The sequence below is a fragment of the Caloenas nicobarica genome, chromosome 19 (assembly GCF_036013445.1).
Source record: "Caloenas nicobarica isolate bCalNic1 chromosome 19, bCalNic1.hap1, whole genome shotgun sequence".
NCBI classification, from domain to species: domain Eukaryota; kingdom Metazoa; phylum Chordata; class Aves; order Columbiformes; family Columbidae; genus Caloenas; species Caloenas nicobarica.
The window spans coordinates 5,551,873-5,567,311 of record NC_088263.1 but is presented as its reverse complement, the minus strand read 5'-3'; the positions used below and the strand labels follow the sequence as shown (position 1 = coordinate 5,567,311).

The 15,439-nt window shown below is 47.5% G+C and overlaps 1 protein-coding gene across 1 annotated transcript in view; it reads left to right on the top strand.

Annotated features, from left to right (window-relative positions):
- MEGF9 (multiple EGF like domains 9) overlaps nt 1–15,192 on the top strand; it is a 48,185-nt gene extending 32,993 nt beyond the window's left edge. Inside the window, exons 3-6 of the mRNA XM_065648662.1 lie at nt 3,606–3,745; nt 7,454–7,588; nt 8,548–8,820; nt 12,745–15,192. Of these exons, the coding sequence (XP_065504734.1) occupies nt 3,606–3,745; nt 7,454–7,588; nt 8,548–8,820; nt 12,745–13,199 (1,003 nt within the window). The 3' untranslated portion in view covers nt 13,200–15,192. The remainder of the gene's footprint in view (nt 1–3,605; nt 3,746–7,453; nt 7,589–8,547; nt 8,821–12,744) is intronic.
- The last annotated feature ends 247 nt before the right edge of the window (nt 15,193–15,439 follow it).

Below are 15,439 nucleotides of genomic sequence, written 5' to 3'. Positions count from 1 at the left end.
GCCCGTGGCCAGTGTTGCCTGCAGGGCACCAGCATCAAGACAGCAGCTCTTGAATGTGAAGCCCAAGGGCTGAGGGCAATTAAATGCCTTGGGGGGTCCCCAACCCACGGGCAGCCCTCACCCCCAAAGGGCTGGATCACTTGGTGTTGCATCTGAGCCTTGCGCATGGTCCCATTCCCACTAATCACCGCCTGCTCCGTCTGCCAGGATCTCTCGTGCTGGTGATGTTTTTAATCATTAGGAAACGTATATAATAAAGTTGATGGATGATGTGATGGTGATATACACTACCTGCACGGTCTTTAAAGTAAGTATAGTCGTAAAAATCTAGTAGAAAGCAAAGCTGGCAGGGGACTTTTGTAACAAAAGTCTGGTTTTGTCCCAACACATCCTTCCATCAATTCTTTTGTGAGACCTAAAAATTGGCTGGCTTCAGTGGAGTTAATAATCATCCGAAACGGAGTTGAGCAATTGATGTCGCTGCGTCAAAATGTTTCCCTGTTCCTGTTCCCTTCCCCCAAAACAGAAATTCCTGGCTGATACTCAAAATCCCCTTCAGTTCTCACTGTGCAAGTATTAAACTGTGGGTCTTTTCTTTCAAGTTTCTGGGGTTTTTATGGGCACAATCGGTCTGTTAACAGGACTTTTTTTTTTTTTTGGTGGTTTCAATGCATTTATATCATTGACCTTTGCTTTAAAAAGTGTCTGACAGTCTTTACTGGACTGGAGCTATGAAAGGGAGTGTTGTAAGGGGGCTTTATTCTATGGAAGCAATGACCACAGGCAAAGCTTTATATTTGCTGAGTGATTTAATTCTTGCACATGCAGAATTTGGCTCCGTGCCATGTGTAACATGTTGAGAAAAGGTCTGCTTGAGAGGCACTAAACCCAAACTTTCCAAAACTGTCTTTTTCTTTTTTTAAAAATAGCTTTCTTTCCTGTTATTTTTAAGCTAACGAGTAAAATTGAGGGACGCTGCACCAAAATGCTGCGTTGAGCTCTAGCAGAGTCATTGGGGAAATAAACCTTCCTTAAAATAATGAATGGGAGTCTGGGAGGAGGGTGTCGTTAAGATAAAGTCTTGATCGGGGGACAGGAGAGAGAACCTGGAAACTTGGGAAGATGAAGATTATCCAGCGCTAGTGCTGGGTCTTGTAAAGCCCGACTCACAGGGCACATCCCCCAGAAGATGAATTTTCAGGCTAAAAATATCAGATCCCCACCGAATTAGTTGCTTTTCCTTGCTTGGCTCTGCCCATCCCCTGCCCGCTTACAGGAATATCTGTCCAGTAGCGGTCAGAAGCAAATACAAATAAACCGCTTATTGTTTGATCTTGTTTTAAACACTGTGACAACATTTGGATTAATGGCAAGTCTTGTGAAAAAAGCTCTTTAAAAGTCATACTGAGTTGCTGAACAGCAACCCTTTGAATTCTGCATCTGCCTGCTCCATTTCCAGAGAATGGTCTGGAGGGTGAGAAAACATTGTTTCTTTTTCCTTGTTGTAGTCTGTCCATTAAATATGCCTCAAATTTCATACTCTGAAACTATTTAATTTTGTAGCCACTTGGGCTGAGTTCTGTATTTTGATGTGCTTTTGAGTATTTCCTCTTCCTTTGGCAAGCAAACAAACAACAGAAATACTAAATTACGTTAATTTCTAACAGAAGCAATGTCTTCCCCATAAACATTGCAATCTACTGCATTTTAATTAAAAACAACACATCGACAGCGCATCAGGCCATTTGGAGCCTCTATTAGGTTTAATCAACAGATTTTTCTGGGGGCTTTTAGAAGCAAATTGTGTATTGCTCGCTCTTCCCCAGGAGGAGCGAGGGAGAACAATAGATCATCTTCGTGCAGACAGACCGAACATGGAAATACTGGATTTAAAAAGTGTGTGAATAGGGTGGGTGTTGTGTACGGGCAGAGCTAAGAGGAGAGTGCGCCCGGCGGTGCGCAGCGGGGTGGCAGCCGCCTCGTCTGCTGCAGCCGCAAATAAATCTGTCTCCTGGAGGAGATAAGTCCCGTTTATTCGGGTTGCTGTCCCGTGTCCCTGCGCGGCACGCAGGGTCTCCTGCAGGTCGCTGTCGGAGGTGTGCAGAGGCACTCCTGTGCTCTCCCGTCCTCGGCTCCCAGGGATGCAGGGGATGAGCTGCAGCCGCCGTGCGGGGAGTGGGTGGAAAAGGAGCACGAGTGTGATGGGAGCGGCTGAGGGACCTGGGGGGTTCAGCTGGAGAACGGGAGCTGAGAGGAGACCTTCTGATCTCTCAGCTACCTAAAAGGAGATTGGAGCATGGAGGGGGTTGGTCTTTTCTCCCAAGGAACAAGCAATAGGACAAGAGGAAACAGCCTCAAGTTGCACCAGGGGAGGTTTAGATTGGATATTAGGAAAAAATTCTTCCCGGAAAAGGTTGTCAGGCATTGGAAGAGGCTGCCCAGGGCAGTGGTGGAGTCACCATCCCTGGAGGGGTTCAAAAGACACGTAGATGAGGTTCTCAGGGAGATGAGTTGGCGCTAGAGTTGGCTTCAGTTATGGCTGGACTTGAGGATCCCGGGGGTCTCTTCCAACTGAAATGGTTCTATGATTCTATTTCGTCACGTGCAGCGACAGGAGTTGGACTCAATAATCCTTGTGGGTCCCTTCCAACTCAGGACATTCTATGATTATGTTCTATTTTATCCATTCCTGTGACTGCTCTGAGAGCTGAGCCTGAGTTCTGCTAGTCTATAAAGTCGCTTACAAAAGCAATAGGTTTGAAGCCTCTGTGTGGAGATGCTGGCATGGAAAGCCAAAGGAATGAGGGTAACCCCTGCTCTTTGTAGCCTCCTGGTATTTTCTTGTGCCAACTAACACTAATACCCTCTATATTAGACTCGGTGCCCAAGCAAACAGGCTCCTGCTGGGAGTTCGCTGTGCTGGAACCTGCTGGGGAAGGGAAAACCCTTTGCCTTCCCCTTGATCCACTGGGTAGAAGTCGACTGGAGAGAGGGGCTTTGCCTGGGTGGCCATGGGGAGGTGGTGTGGAAGGGATAAATAGGATGATGGAGGAGAAATGGAGGGAGGGTGGGTGGCCAATGCCCGAAACTCCAGTGAGACACCCAAGGGGCTGTACCAGCTCTGGGGGAGCCGGGACAGCAGGTGTTGAGCAGGGGATTGTCCAAAAATCTGGGAGGTGCTGCTCAGCGCCGATGCAGAGGGGAGGTGATGATCCATGTGGGTGCTTTTTTAGTGGTCAGGGTGTCCCAGTGTCCTGCAGGACCTGGGGCCGGTGCTCGATGGAGCTGGGAATGGAGAGGGGCTGTCGGAGCATCTGCTGGCAGCTGACGCGTGGGGATGGCTTTGGGCCAAGGCTTTCCAGAATGAGCGATGCTTTCTGGTGCCCAGCTGGAAATTGCTGTCAAGGCAACTGGTTTTGCAGAGACTCAGCCTTTCTTGAACTCCCCATCACTTCTTAGAAATCGTTGCCCGTGGGTTTCATGTCTTGCATTTCTGCGCAGGGTTTCCCGCTCTGGAAAGAGAATCCAAAATGCCGAGCACAGGTTTGTACTTTGGATGCCTCCCAGCACATCCAGATTTCAATGTTTGTTTTGTCTCTGTGCAGCTCTGGGAAATGCCAGTGTAAAGTTGGTGTCACGGGCCTGAAGTGTGACCGGTGCAGTGATGGATACTACAGGTTTAACGAAACCACCTGCGAGCCGTGTCAGTGCAACAACCACTCCAAAACCTGCGACAGCTCCACAGGTAACTTCTCGTGTGACCGTGGTGGGTGCAGACCTTGCCTGTTTCTTCTCTCTCTTTTTTGCCATTTTCATTCAGCAGACCTCCTGCATCTCCGTGTTTATACCTTGACTACTCAGAATCTTTACCTTAAAACCAAAATTAAAATGCAGGGCAAGGCTGGAGCTAGTCCGCTTCTTGAGGAAGTCAATAAAAGCTGCGTTATTTACCCCAGGCTGCAGCACAGAGCCTCTATTCCACAGTCTTCATTGGAAATCAGTGCTCTATTGTTCTCTGCACTCACACAAATACACAACGTGGGCTTTTAAAGAGCTTTTGTTTAACAGCTGTTTACCTGGAAACATATACGGTACTGGCATTGACGTAAGGTGAGTGCTGTTGCCACAGATAACATGATTAGCGCAGGAAAAAACTGGTGGCTAATTAATATTGCCCGCTTTTTCTGAATGGGCCGCGTTCATTTTCCTTGATCATTTCTTTGACTGTCTCTCGTATAGATGTTGACGGAATGCAAATGTGGAAGCACCTGTGCTTGAATAGCTCATGGGAGGGCAGGGGGAATGTAATTGCTTTCCCATCTCTACTGAAAGGGGAGATCCCGGAGGAGCAATGTTATGTGACCGCCTGCCCAATCCGCGCTTTAGCAACAAAACTCACCCTTCAAAACCCAAATTCTCATCAAAACTTCCAGGCTGAAATGCAATTCTGTGATGTTTATCCAGGAGCTTAGAAAGGGCAATAATTTTAAAAATGTTGCAGGTTTTTTTTTTTCCATAGCTGGCAGAGAGGCAGAGCTCATGAAATGTGGGATTTCTGGGCAATTTCAGCCCCAGTGCCTGTTCTCTTGTGGCCTGTGCGTTTGCAGCAGAGGAACGAGCGGCCGCAGTGCTGGCTGCGCAGGGCAATGTCCTGCTGTTTCTGTGGGTGTCAGGGATAGCAGCGGCCACCAGATCTGTGCTCCTTGAGGTTGAGTTATTGCATTCATTCCTATACTGAACTTTATGTGCTTAGGAGTTACTGATACTGAAGGATATAAGGCTGTGCCTAAAGCTGTGCACACATCAGCTGTGTTACTGATTTGGAGCTGCGTGTGTGGGTTTTGTGAAGGAGCTAGATAATCTGCTCGTCCTTTTTTTTCCTCAGTGTTCCCCCTGCTCTTGATTTTTTTTTAAAAAAAAAAAAAGGCAAAAAACCAAACCAAACCGCAGTGCAGACCTTGCCTGTGGGATGGGGCTGCTCAGGCAGAGCTGCTGCTGGGACCGTCCAGCGCTGCCCCTGGCTCTGCAGACACCCTCTTTTTCCTCAACGACCTATTGTTGATCTGACAGAAATCCTTTTTAAAAAATTTTCCTCCATCTGCTTTATTTGCTGCCGGGGGTGGGGGAACCCAACAAAACCAGAACAGAGAACAGTCGATTAGAAATGAGGTCTGACGTCTAATAAGTAACGCGGCGCACTCGGCCTGCTCTAGAGACTGCACTTTGTGTGACCTCCCCAGCTTTATATCAGCTGTGTGCAGTCTTTGTCAAATTTTCAAGGGTTTTTTTCGCATTAATGCTGTACTCTGGGCTCCCTCTGCTGGCTCTGCCACTGGCCCCGCTCAGCGTCGCTCTGGCCAGGAGAAATATTTAAAATTACTGGGCTGGAAATGGGGCAGCCAGAGCTCCCCAGGCGACAGCATTTCCTTCGACACGACCCTCGGGCCCCATGTTGTGTCTGTTCGATGAGTTTAGTTGTTTCTTCCCAGCTGGGCTACTGTGAGGGCTGATCCTTCCTGAGGGCATTATCAGGGTGGGAAGTGCTATTAATTATTAAGGCTTTCCACAGCGATACCTGCTTGCGAGCCCGTGCGTGCTTTGCATGGCTGAGCCGCTTGCTGACTCACTGGCAACGCAGCCATTTCGCAGGGTTGGTGTAGATAAATGCGAGTAATTTCCGCCGATGGGAAAGGCATTGGTCCTGAAATGACCAAGACTGTACAGAAAACGCAGGTGCGATCCCAGATTTATACGACCATTAATTCATACAGAGCACGGTTCACTGCACCCTTAGTGCTCATCGGGCAAATTGACCTTCCACAAGCTGGCCTGTCCCAGGCATCCTGATTGAGGTTTGCAGCTGGAAAAACCAAGCCCAGCAGATAATTTCCCCCTCTAATCCTGACACCTCTCCCACAAAAACCACCGGCTCGTGTCTGACAAGCTGTTGGGTGAAGAGCAAACAGTGTGTGGGAGCCGAAGCTGTGCAAGTGTCCTTAGTCATCGGGTGCTGACAGCCCCAGAGAGCTGGTGGAGCAGCCGCTTCCCAAAATCGGCAGCTGCCAGGGTTTGGTTCCTGCCCTGGGTGACACGTTTGGCTGCAAGGACACACCGAACTTGCAATGAGGGTGGTGGGAGCCTGGCCCGGGTTGGCCAGAGAGGTGGTGGCTGAACCATCCCTGGAGACATCCCAGGCCAGGCCGGACGGGGCTCTGAGCAACCTGAGCTGGTGCAGATGTCCCTGCTCATGGCAGGGGGGCACTGGGGGAGCTGGGAAGGGCCCTTCAACCCAAACCATCCTGTGATTCTATGCGCAGGGATGCTCAGCTGCAGAATTTTCACTGTGCAAAGAGAAGAGCAGGAGCCACGCAGCGTGTTGGGCTTGCAAGGGAACCAAACTGTTCCAATATTAAGAAAATCTGCTGTGTTTTTTTTAACAGTCAGCATTAGCCTAATTCAGGATTTTTTGGTGTGTGTGTGTGGTTCGTGTTGATATGAGACTTTTCCATACCCCTGCAGCACTGCTAGATTAGCTCAGTGAATCTCCTGTCTGTGCTTATGTGTACAGTGAATAAACTGCTCTGTGCTGCCCTGGTTTGTTAGAAGGTGGCTGTTGCCTTTTCAGAGTCTTGTACATGGGATTTAATTAAATAAGCTTCCCCTGGGTCACTGCCACCTCAACAAGGAGCCTGCTGCTGATGCTGTTGATGGATGGGCTTTTGATAGAGGCTGTGCTTTTATAACTAGGGAGATTTTTCTTTCTCTGGTCACAGCAGTATCAGAATGCAATTTAGAGGGCCGTTAGGACACAGCCTCTGCTCAGACACAGCACGTTGATTTTCTGATTCAGGGGCTTCCCTAGGAAGAGGAGGTGGCTCAGCTGAACCCCCAGTTCTCCTCTGTTTCTCCACGAAGGTCAGTAATTGCTGCTGCCTCGTGCTTGTGCTGGGGACGGAGGAGCTGGAGCCGCACGGGTGGGATGGAGCCATCTGTCCCCAAAGCAGGACGGTGGCACTTCCCTACCCCTGACCGCCAGCTCTGTGGTGCAGGAATAATTTGCAAAGGTAGGAACTGGAGGGACCCCTCGTGAGAGTGGGGGGTTTGAAGCATCAAGATCCAGGCTCCCTGGCGCAGTTGCAAACCAAAACCCATTCGCTTGAGGACCATTTAATATTGAGAGCGTGTGTTTGCCTGCGCTGACCTTTTAAAGTGACGAACCATGGGCTTCTGTGCTGCAGCCACCTACTTTTTCACATTGTATGTGTGTGTGCGGAAGGGGGAACGACCATCAGAAGGTCATAAGAGGCCAGGATCATGTTTTGGCCGGAGGGCATCCAAAATCACCTCTGAGCTCTGATAATTGAGAGCACTCCATGCAGATTCTTGCTCCAAATGTTCTGCTCCAGTTCCTGCTGCCAAATGGGGTTTTTTTGTGCTCCTGTCCCTTCCCCAGGCACCTGCCTGCACTGCCAGGAGAACACCGAGGGGAACCACTGCGAGCTCTGCAAGGAGGGATTCTACAGAAGCGCCCACGGCTGCCACCGCTGCCCCTGCTCCACCGTGGCATCCAGCGGCACTTGCCGAATACGTAAGGCTTTTATTTTGGTCTAATTTCTCAGATAACGAATGTAGCTCTTCTCAATTAAATCGCCACTCGGAGTGCATCAGTGGTACGGGAGGTGGCCAGCAGTGCCACATAACCATCCATACCTCTGCGAGCCCCCTTCCAAACATCTCCGTGGGACTCCAAACCTCAACCTTCTTGCTCTATTTTAATGTAACTGAGAGAAGAAATCATAGCTGCAATAAACATATGTAAGACTTGTTGTTATTTCCTTAATCACTTTTGCAATGAAGCCGCCCCTGGCTTCATGTAGGCCAAAAAGTTCCTGCAGGTTGCAAGAAATAGTTCTAGCTGTTTTCTGAAATGGCTGTTTGAGATGGAAATGTTCAGGAGTAATAATCAGTTTGCTTAGCAACGTGCCGAGCATGCTCTGTGCTGCTGGTACCAGGCATCAGAAACCCCGAAAGCTTTTTTTTTTGTTGTTGTTTTTTTTCACCTGGAAAGAGAAAATGCTGCAGTTCATAAGTTATACAGGGTGTTTCAAAAAGGTGGACCCAATTTCAAAGATCTCTTTGGCTCCGTCCTTTTGAAACACCCTGTATTTTTAGCTTAAAATTCGAGATTGGTTAATATCCTGTTTCCCTGAAAATAAGACCTACCCCAAAAAAAAACCCTAGCATGATTTTTCAGGATTTTTGAGGATGCTTGAAATATGTCCTCCTCCAAAAATAAGCCCTAGTTACAGTTCATAAAAAAGTCAATTTAAATTGTGTCCAGGCAGCTATACATGTAAAAAAAGTAATAAGTTTTGAAGCAAAAATTAGTATAAAACTCTGTCTTATTTTCGGGGAAACAGGGTGCTCACTGGCTACCGATTTTTATCGTAGTGACTTGTGGTCAGGTCCCACAGAACAAATCCCGCAGCGGGAGTTTCTCTGCGAGGGGCTCTGGCACGCACCTGGTTTGTTTTCTGTGTCCTTTAGCGCCCGGTGAAACCGCCCCGAGGTGTGACCAATGCAAAACCGGCTACGCCGGCCCCAACTGCAACCGGTGCGACAACGGCTACTACAACTCCGACAGCATCTGCGTCGGGTGTAAATGCAACGGGAACGTGGACCCGGCGCGGTCGCCCCGCGTGTGCCGGCCAGACAGCGGGGAGTGCATCGGCTGCCTGTACCACACCGCCGGCTTCCACTGCCAGGACTGCGAGGACGGTTACGTCCGAGAGCCCGAGGGGAGCAACTGCACCAAGAAAGGTAAAAGATGCTCGTCGAATCGGTGTCCAAGCTCGCTGTGCGGCGGAGCTGGGCACAAGCTGCCTGGAGGCTGCCGAGGGAGTACTGGGAATGGTTCAGATTGGTTTAGATTCATCTGGCCTGTGGTACAGGGAAGAAAAATAGAACTTTATACACATTGGTGCCTCCCAGCCTTGAAACCTGCGGTTTAGAGTTAGCTCTTTAACCACCCTGATTCCCGCTAGTGAACAAGCTGGAAAACAAAAATTATTGGCAGTGTTTTTAACTCTTTCAGATTTCTGTTGCCTGATGTACTTGATCTCTTAGTGCTCAGTGAATTGTCCTTACTGACTAGTCCACTCAATAGCACTATCTAGTTCCCTAGAAAGAGTGTTTATAATAAATTTTGTTACTTCTCGTACTCTGCAAATGATCAGTACTTGGACCAAGTTTAGATTTTTTTTTAAATTTTTTTTTTTTTCTTCCTAAATAGGGAAGCCAAAGCTCAGAGAGATGAGATCCAAACTTGCACAGTGAGTTAACACCAGAATTTACTGGTACCTGCTCTGGAGTCTCTCATCAGGCTTCAATCCACATCTGAGACACTGTATGCAGCATCTCAGGCACAAACTAGCTCTGGTACTTAGAGAAGCTACTGCATAGCAGGAGGACTTAGAATAAAATGAGATAAAATGGTTCTTAAGTTGCTCCTTCAGTGCTTATCAGGAGGTTGGTCCACAAGGTGGATCTCCAGCTCCATGCATGGAAACATTACAGGTGTTATGTGTTAGTTAAGAGAACCCAGAGTTCAGGAAAGCGTCGAGGCCCGAATTTGTCATTGTCACCAACAGAGATTTAATTCAGATCTTCCATTAGGAGCTAATGTGGTTTTCACTCCCGTGCTGCTCTCGGGAGGTGTAATCACAGAGTCCTCTGCGCAGGGAGATGATCAATACAAAAAAAGTTGAGTGCTCATTAGCTGGAACTGTACAGTTACAGGGCTGGAAATGGCACTTTTGCATCAGCTCATCCGTTATCTCCCCATGCACAGCTCTGTTTTTGTGCAAAGAGCTACATGACCTTGCTCCGTTAAAATCCATATGTATGGCTTTGCCTGTATACTTGCAGTTTTCACCGTTCAGATTTATTTTCATGGCATTGTTATAGCCAATTCCTGGTGTGGGGAAAGACTGTCCCACTTCAAAGGGATCGGGACTTGCTCTTCTAGCTTTCCTGTTTCCTCAGCACCTATTTTTTTCCCATTCTTATTAAGTGATTAAAAAGGTGTACAGTTTGTTTCCAGTTTCTTGCACACAGTTTGCCTAAAAATGCTGAGGTGCTGTGCATTAGCTAGTTTTAGGTTTAGATTTTCATCAACCGCTGGCGCATTTGAGAGGCCTGGTTCTGAGTGGCTTCTAGAGTGAAATCATCACCCAGGCTCGATTTAAGTGGTCGCAGCTGAAAAAAAGCCAGTTTGTTCTGTACAGCCTGGGCAAAGCTAAACCAAACCTCGAGCACCCACAGGGACTGTTTGGGGTCTTAAACCTGACCGAGACGTTGATGCTTTCAAGGCTGATGGAGAGAATTTCCAAAGGATGCAGGGGGTGACCCAAGTCGATACGTGTGACCCCTGGGTGGGTGGTGTTCCTGCTGCCCAGGTGAGGCACAGCAGTGTGGATTTAGTGATGGAGCGTGGCACCGTGTCACCCAACCGAGCATCACAGTGTCCCCAGGAGCCGCTGCGTGGGCTGCTGCCCGTGCCAGTTCATTGCAGGAGCTTTGCAGAGATGGCATTTCCATCAAGCAGCTGGATGTGACGCTTGTGCCAAAGCAGCCCATTGACTGAGCAGCTGCTGCTCTCAAGGAGCTGCTTTGGGACATCTGGAGCGCTGGCACAGCCCCGGCCAGCGGAAACAGGCATCGCTGTGTGACTGCCCGAAAGTCAGAGCGCGGCACTGTGTCCCCATGACGTTACCGTGGGTTCCAGGAAATGTTTTCACCCATGTCCCCTTTGCCAGCGCTTTGCTGGTGCTGACTCACAAATAAAGCCCAGAGAAGTCCTGCTTCCTCGCTGGTAAATCAGCCATTGTCTCTGTTCTGGGTTTTTTTCTAATTATAGCTACTGGCAGGGTTTGCCAAGAAGTGAGTGGTGATGAAGGAATTTGGAAAGGATGACTGAATTCCTCATGCCTTTCTCCCAAAGCTGTATCCAGGAACCCCTTGCTCTTGTCACGTTGCTTCCTACTGTGAAATTCTGCCTGTTGCCCCATAGAGAAATGGTGTTTCAGCATCCTGAGTATCCTCATCAACCTAAGGCAGGACCTGCAGGGAACAGAGGAGCTGCTGCAGGGAGGAACTCTGAGCAGGACCCTAAATTAGGTGTGTGGTGCCCCCTCCAGACGGATTTCTTTCTCCATTGCCTGAGCTGGGAGTGTGACAGCGCAAAGTTAACTCGTGGGAGTTCCTCCCGTGGCAGGAGATGCGCTGAATATTTGCAGCTCCTGTTGCCAATGGAGACGCATATAGTGCAAAAATTAGTCCTTCGGAAGTGACTCTCCTCCTCAGTCATAATTAGTAGATGTTCTCTTCAGGAGAGCTGGATCCATACAACACGGCACCGGCAGCTGTAATTGCTGCAGCTGTAAGTGGGTTTCAAATGAAGTTGCATTTCTGAAAGCAGAAAGAGAAACGAAAGAGAGAAGGAAAGAGGGTGCAGAGAGTCTCATGGAGCAATAGATGTAGAGAACGTTTGGGTTGACTGAGGGTTCAGCTTCTGGAGGGTTCCTGCTGTCCGGACTTGAGAATCTAAAATAGATCAGGTTATTCCTGTGAATAAAATGCTTTATTAGTTACATTTGGGAGCCTAATACTCAAGGCTCTTATGGTGCTTTTTGACATCTATAGCTCAACCGGTTTGAAAAAGGTTTAATGAATTTGCATCCCACTTATGACATCTCCAGTGTTAATTTGTCACCAACTCCTACATCTGAGAAGGGAGTTTTATCCCATTTCTGGGACCAAGGCAGGTTCTTGGCTATTTTGTGCCCAGGAACAGGCTGCAGAGGAAGACGGAGCTTGTGGCAGTCTGGTAGTTCCCATGTTCTCATCCACCATATGCCAGCAGCTGAAACCAAATCAGGATCCCAACTGGCTTCTACTGCATTCAAAAGCCTCATAAGAACATCCACCGTCTGTTGTTGTTGTTGTGATGTGGTTATCTTCTGCTTCTGGTTATGCAGACTGGAGGTTTCCATGAGATTTGTGCATGACTTCTTCATTCCATAGCAGAACTGGGATTATTTTGCCCTTTTACATAAAGCAGTGTAAATATTGAAACCCATTGCTAACCACTGTGATGGCAGAATACTGATGGTTCCTTTTTTTTTTTCATTTTTGATCTTCTTGTACAGGTAAGGCAGAAATAAATCCCATATTGTGAATATAAATCCTACATCCAGTGTACTGACTGTGAAAGGTTTGGGCTTCCGGAGCTGCTGTGTCCTGGTTGTGCAGCCCATGCAGACAATGAGCTGAGTCCCTTTGTGTCCAAAGTCCAAACTCTTGCTGAGCTTGGTAAAACCCCGTTTTCATGGGCTGGATATGAGCTGGACTGGGTGGCTGGCTTTCATTGTGAGCTTTTGTATCTAACACTGAATCTTGGCTACTGCACCTATCCATCCATCACCAGATTTTTCAGAGGAATGCCGCAGTCCATGAGCACTTACCACACAGAATTATTTAAAACAAAAACCAAAACCAACCAAACAAAAAAACCAAAATCCAACCCTGGCTAACCATTTTTGTAAACTACTTTGAAAAAATACCAGCTTTAACAGTGTAGACTTAATTGCCATAACAACTGTGGTATGAATGTCCAATCTCTTATGTTTGTGTTTGATTCCAGCTTAGCATATTTTTATTGATCATTTTTTATTTGTTTTGTAGAAGCCACTCTTGGCCCAGAAACAAGGGAGTTTACAACTTCTGCTCCAAATGCCAGCAAGGCAACAGCATTTTCAACTGCAGTGATAAACAGTACGTTGTCTCCAACAACTATACAGACGATACTTCCTATGAGTTCCTCTGACAATAGCACCTCTGCTTTTGCAGATGTTTCATGGACCCAGTTTAACATAATTATTTTGACAGTTATCATCATTGTTGTGGTCCTACTAATGGGCTTCGTGGGTGCTGTCTACATGTACCGTGAGTATCAGAACAGAAAACTCAACGCCCCGTTTTGGACCATTGAGCTCAAAGAGGACAACATCAGCTTCAGCAGCTACCACGACAGCATACCCAACGCCGACGTCTCGGGGCTCTTGGAAGACGACGGCAACGAAGTCGCACCAAACGGGCAGCTGACGCTGACGACGCCCATGCATAATTATAAAGCTTAGAAGCAGCAGCAGCGATCCAGCTATTCCAAAGTTGGCGCAGAAGTTACAGGGCTTGTTGGAGGGGTATCGGGATCCGCGCCGAGGCTCCACGCCGAGGAATTTGCTCTGCAGATACTCTTAGGCTGGGCATGCTGTAGCTCGCAGGTGAACAGGAAAAAAAAAAGTGTAGTACATCCGAATTTCAGGTAATAGGGTGGAATGTATTCAGTGTCCTGTTCTCCGTAAAGATCCATAGAATTCACTGTTGTTAAAGACTTGACTATGCTGATCTTAAAATATATTTTCATGAAGAGGTGGTGGGGTGGGAAAGCAGGGCCCCCTGATTGATCAGAAGCTACTTGACTTCCAGCCTGTAGTTTGAAAAGTAGCTCATGAATTAACAGTGGATTTTCAGGAAACAGACCTTTGCAAAGGCTTCGTATTAGTTCCTGATATAAATTTGTTCGAAAAGGAGGACGAAAAAAGGGAAATAATTGTTCACTGTACTAGCAAAGAGGCAAGTAGAGGAGTGAGTTGCACACTTAAAAGAAGTCACCATTAGCAGTTTCCAGTAAGCAGGGAAACAGGAATAAAAATAATGAAAATATTGGAGTTAGGGAGGAGACTAAACTTTTCCCTTTCCGAGTTATTTATACAGGGTGATGATGCTATTAAGACATAGCAATCCATTTTTTCTTCTAGAAGGAGTTAATGAACTTGTGTAGTTCCTGTGCAAGGGAAGACGACAAGACATCTCAGGGTTGCCGTGTAAAAATAAACGCTGGGCTTAATACCCTACCCTGATAGAAATGGTGTGTTCTGTATATAAAATGTAATATATCTTATTGGAATTGTATTTGTAATTATTTGTAAAAAAGACAACCAACCAAAAAAGTCCCAGTGACAACTCCCCAGCCTTCCCTATTCCCCATGTCATATTTTGTCATCTAGATTTTAATTGTACAGCGGTTAGTGGAGTTGTTTAAAAAGAGAAAAATGAGGATTGTTTAAAATACTGTAAATTAGATGGCAATATTGTTGGAGCTGGGACTCTGGCAAACACTGACTGCTTGAAGCTTTTCTTCTAGTGTCACTGAATAACTTTCTTTTTTAGAGAAAAATGTGAGTGCTCCCCACTTGCATCTGTCAAATTTCTCCATTCCTTTAAATACAGAGTGAATACCAGTGTTGCCATGACTAGCGCCTAGTAGGTGTCCAAAAATCGGATGTACCATTCTGTTACTTGCTTTTAAATCTTTATACAAAATGCAAATATGCTGTCATGGATGCGTTGAGAGCCTGATCCTCGATGGCTGAGCTTTTCCCAAGCGGCTGCTCATCTCATGGTGGATCTCGTTGCATCTCTCCCGTGTGGACACGGTGATGAGGGGACTTGCCGGAGGGCTGAGTGCAGCCTCCTGGCAAAAATCCCCTGGATATGGGTGGAAACAGCTTTTAGCTGAAGAGCTTCCAGGAGCCGATCTGCACTTCTAAATTTAAAAGCTGAAAGTGTGTGGATGCTTTCAGGAAATTTATGTAGCACAAGGCGGTGATGGGGAATCGGCTGTCAAAAAAACCCACAGGGGACTTTAGGTTTTACAGATTCCCCTGATTTTTGTGGGAGGCTGGCGGGCTGTTAGTGGGGGGAGGACAACAGCACCGGGAGGTGACACCGTGGAGCTTATCGCTTGGTACCTGCACCATGCCCTCGCTGCGCTGGGGAGCTGCCAGGTCCGACCCATGAAAATCAATAATTATATTTAAGCAAGGTGTGAAACAAGTATTCCACCGAACTCCTGACCAACCTCAGAACGCAAGCGGCGTTGCGGTGCGTGTTGGTGCTTTGCAGGCGATTGCTGCCGGGGATAAATGAAGTACCTGCTGAAGGGCAGCGGGAGCCGACTGATGCATCCTCAGAGCCAGGCAAAAGTCAATATTTCTCAAGACGAGAAACAGCAGGAAGGATGTGGTGATTATTTATTTGCTTTCTGGTGCTGCATGGAGGCTTTTCTTATTGGAGACTCTTTTTTTGGGGGGGGGAGGGCGGGGGAAATAGGTGCTTTAAACACGTGCACAAAGATGCCATTTCTGCCTCAAAAACTTGCTGCCTGATTTAAAGATGAGGCACGGCAAGTAAGAAGGAAAATAGTCGAGGATGACCAAGGGAAATGGTGAGGGCAGAATGCGATGTTGTGTATAGACCTGAGCCGATGGGAAAGCTGTTGCCTGCTGTAGGCCTGGGTGAGGTCCCATATTTAGGT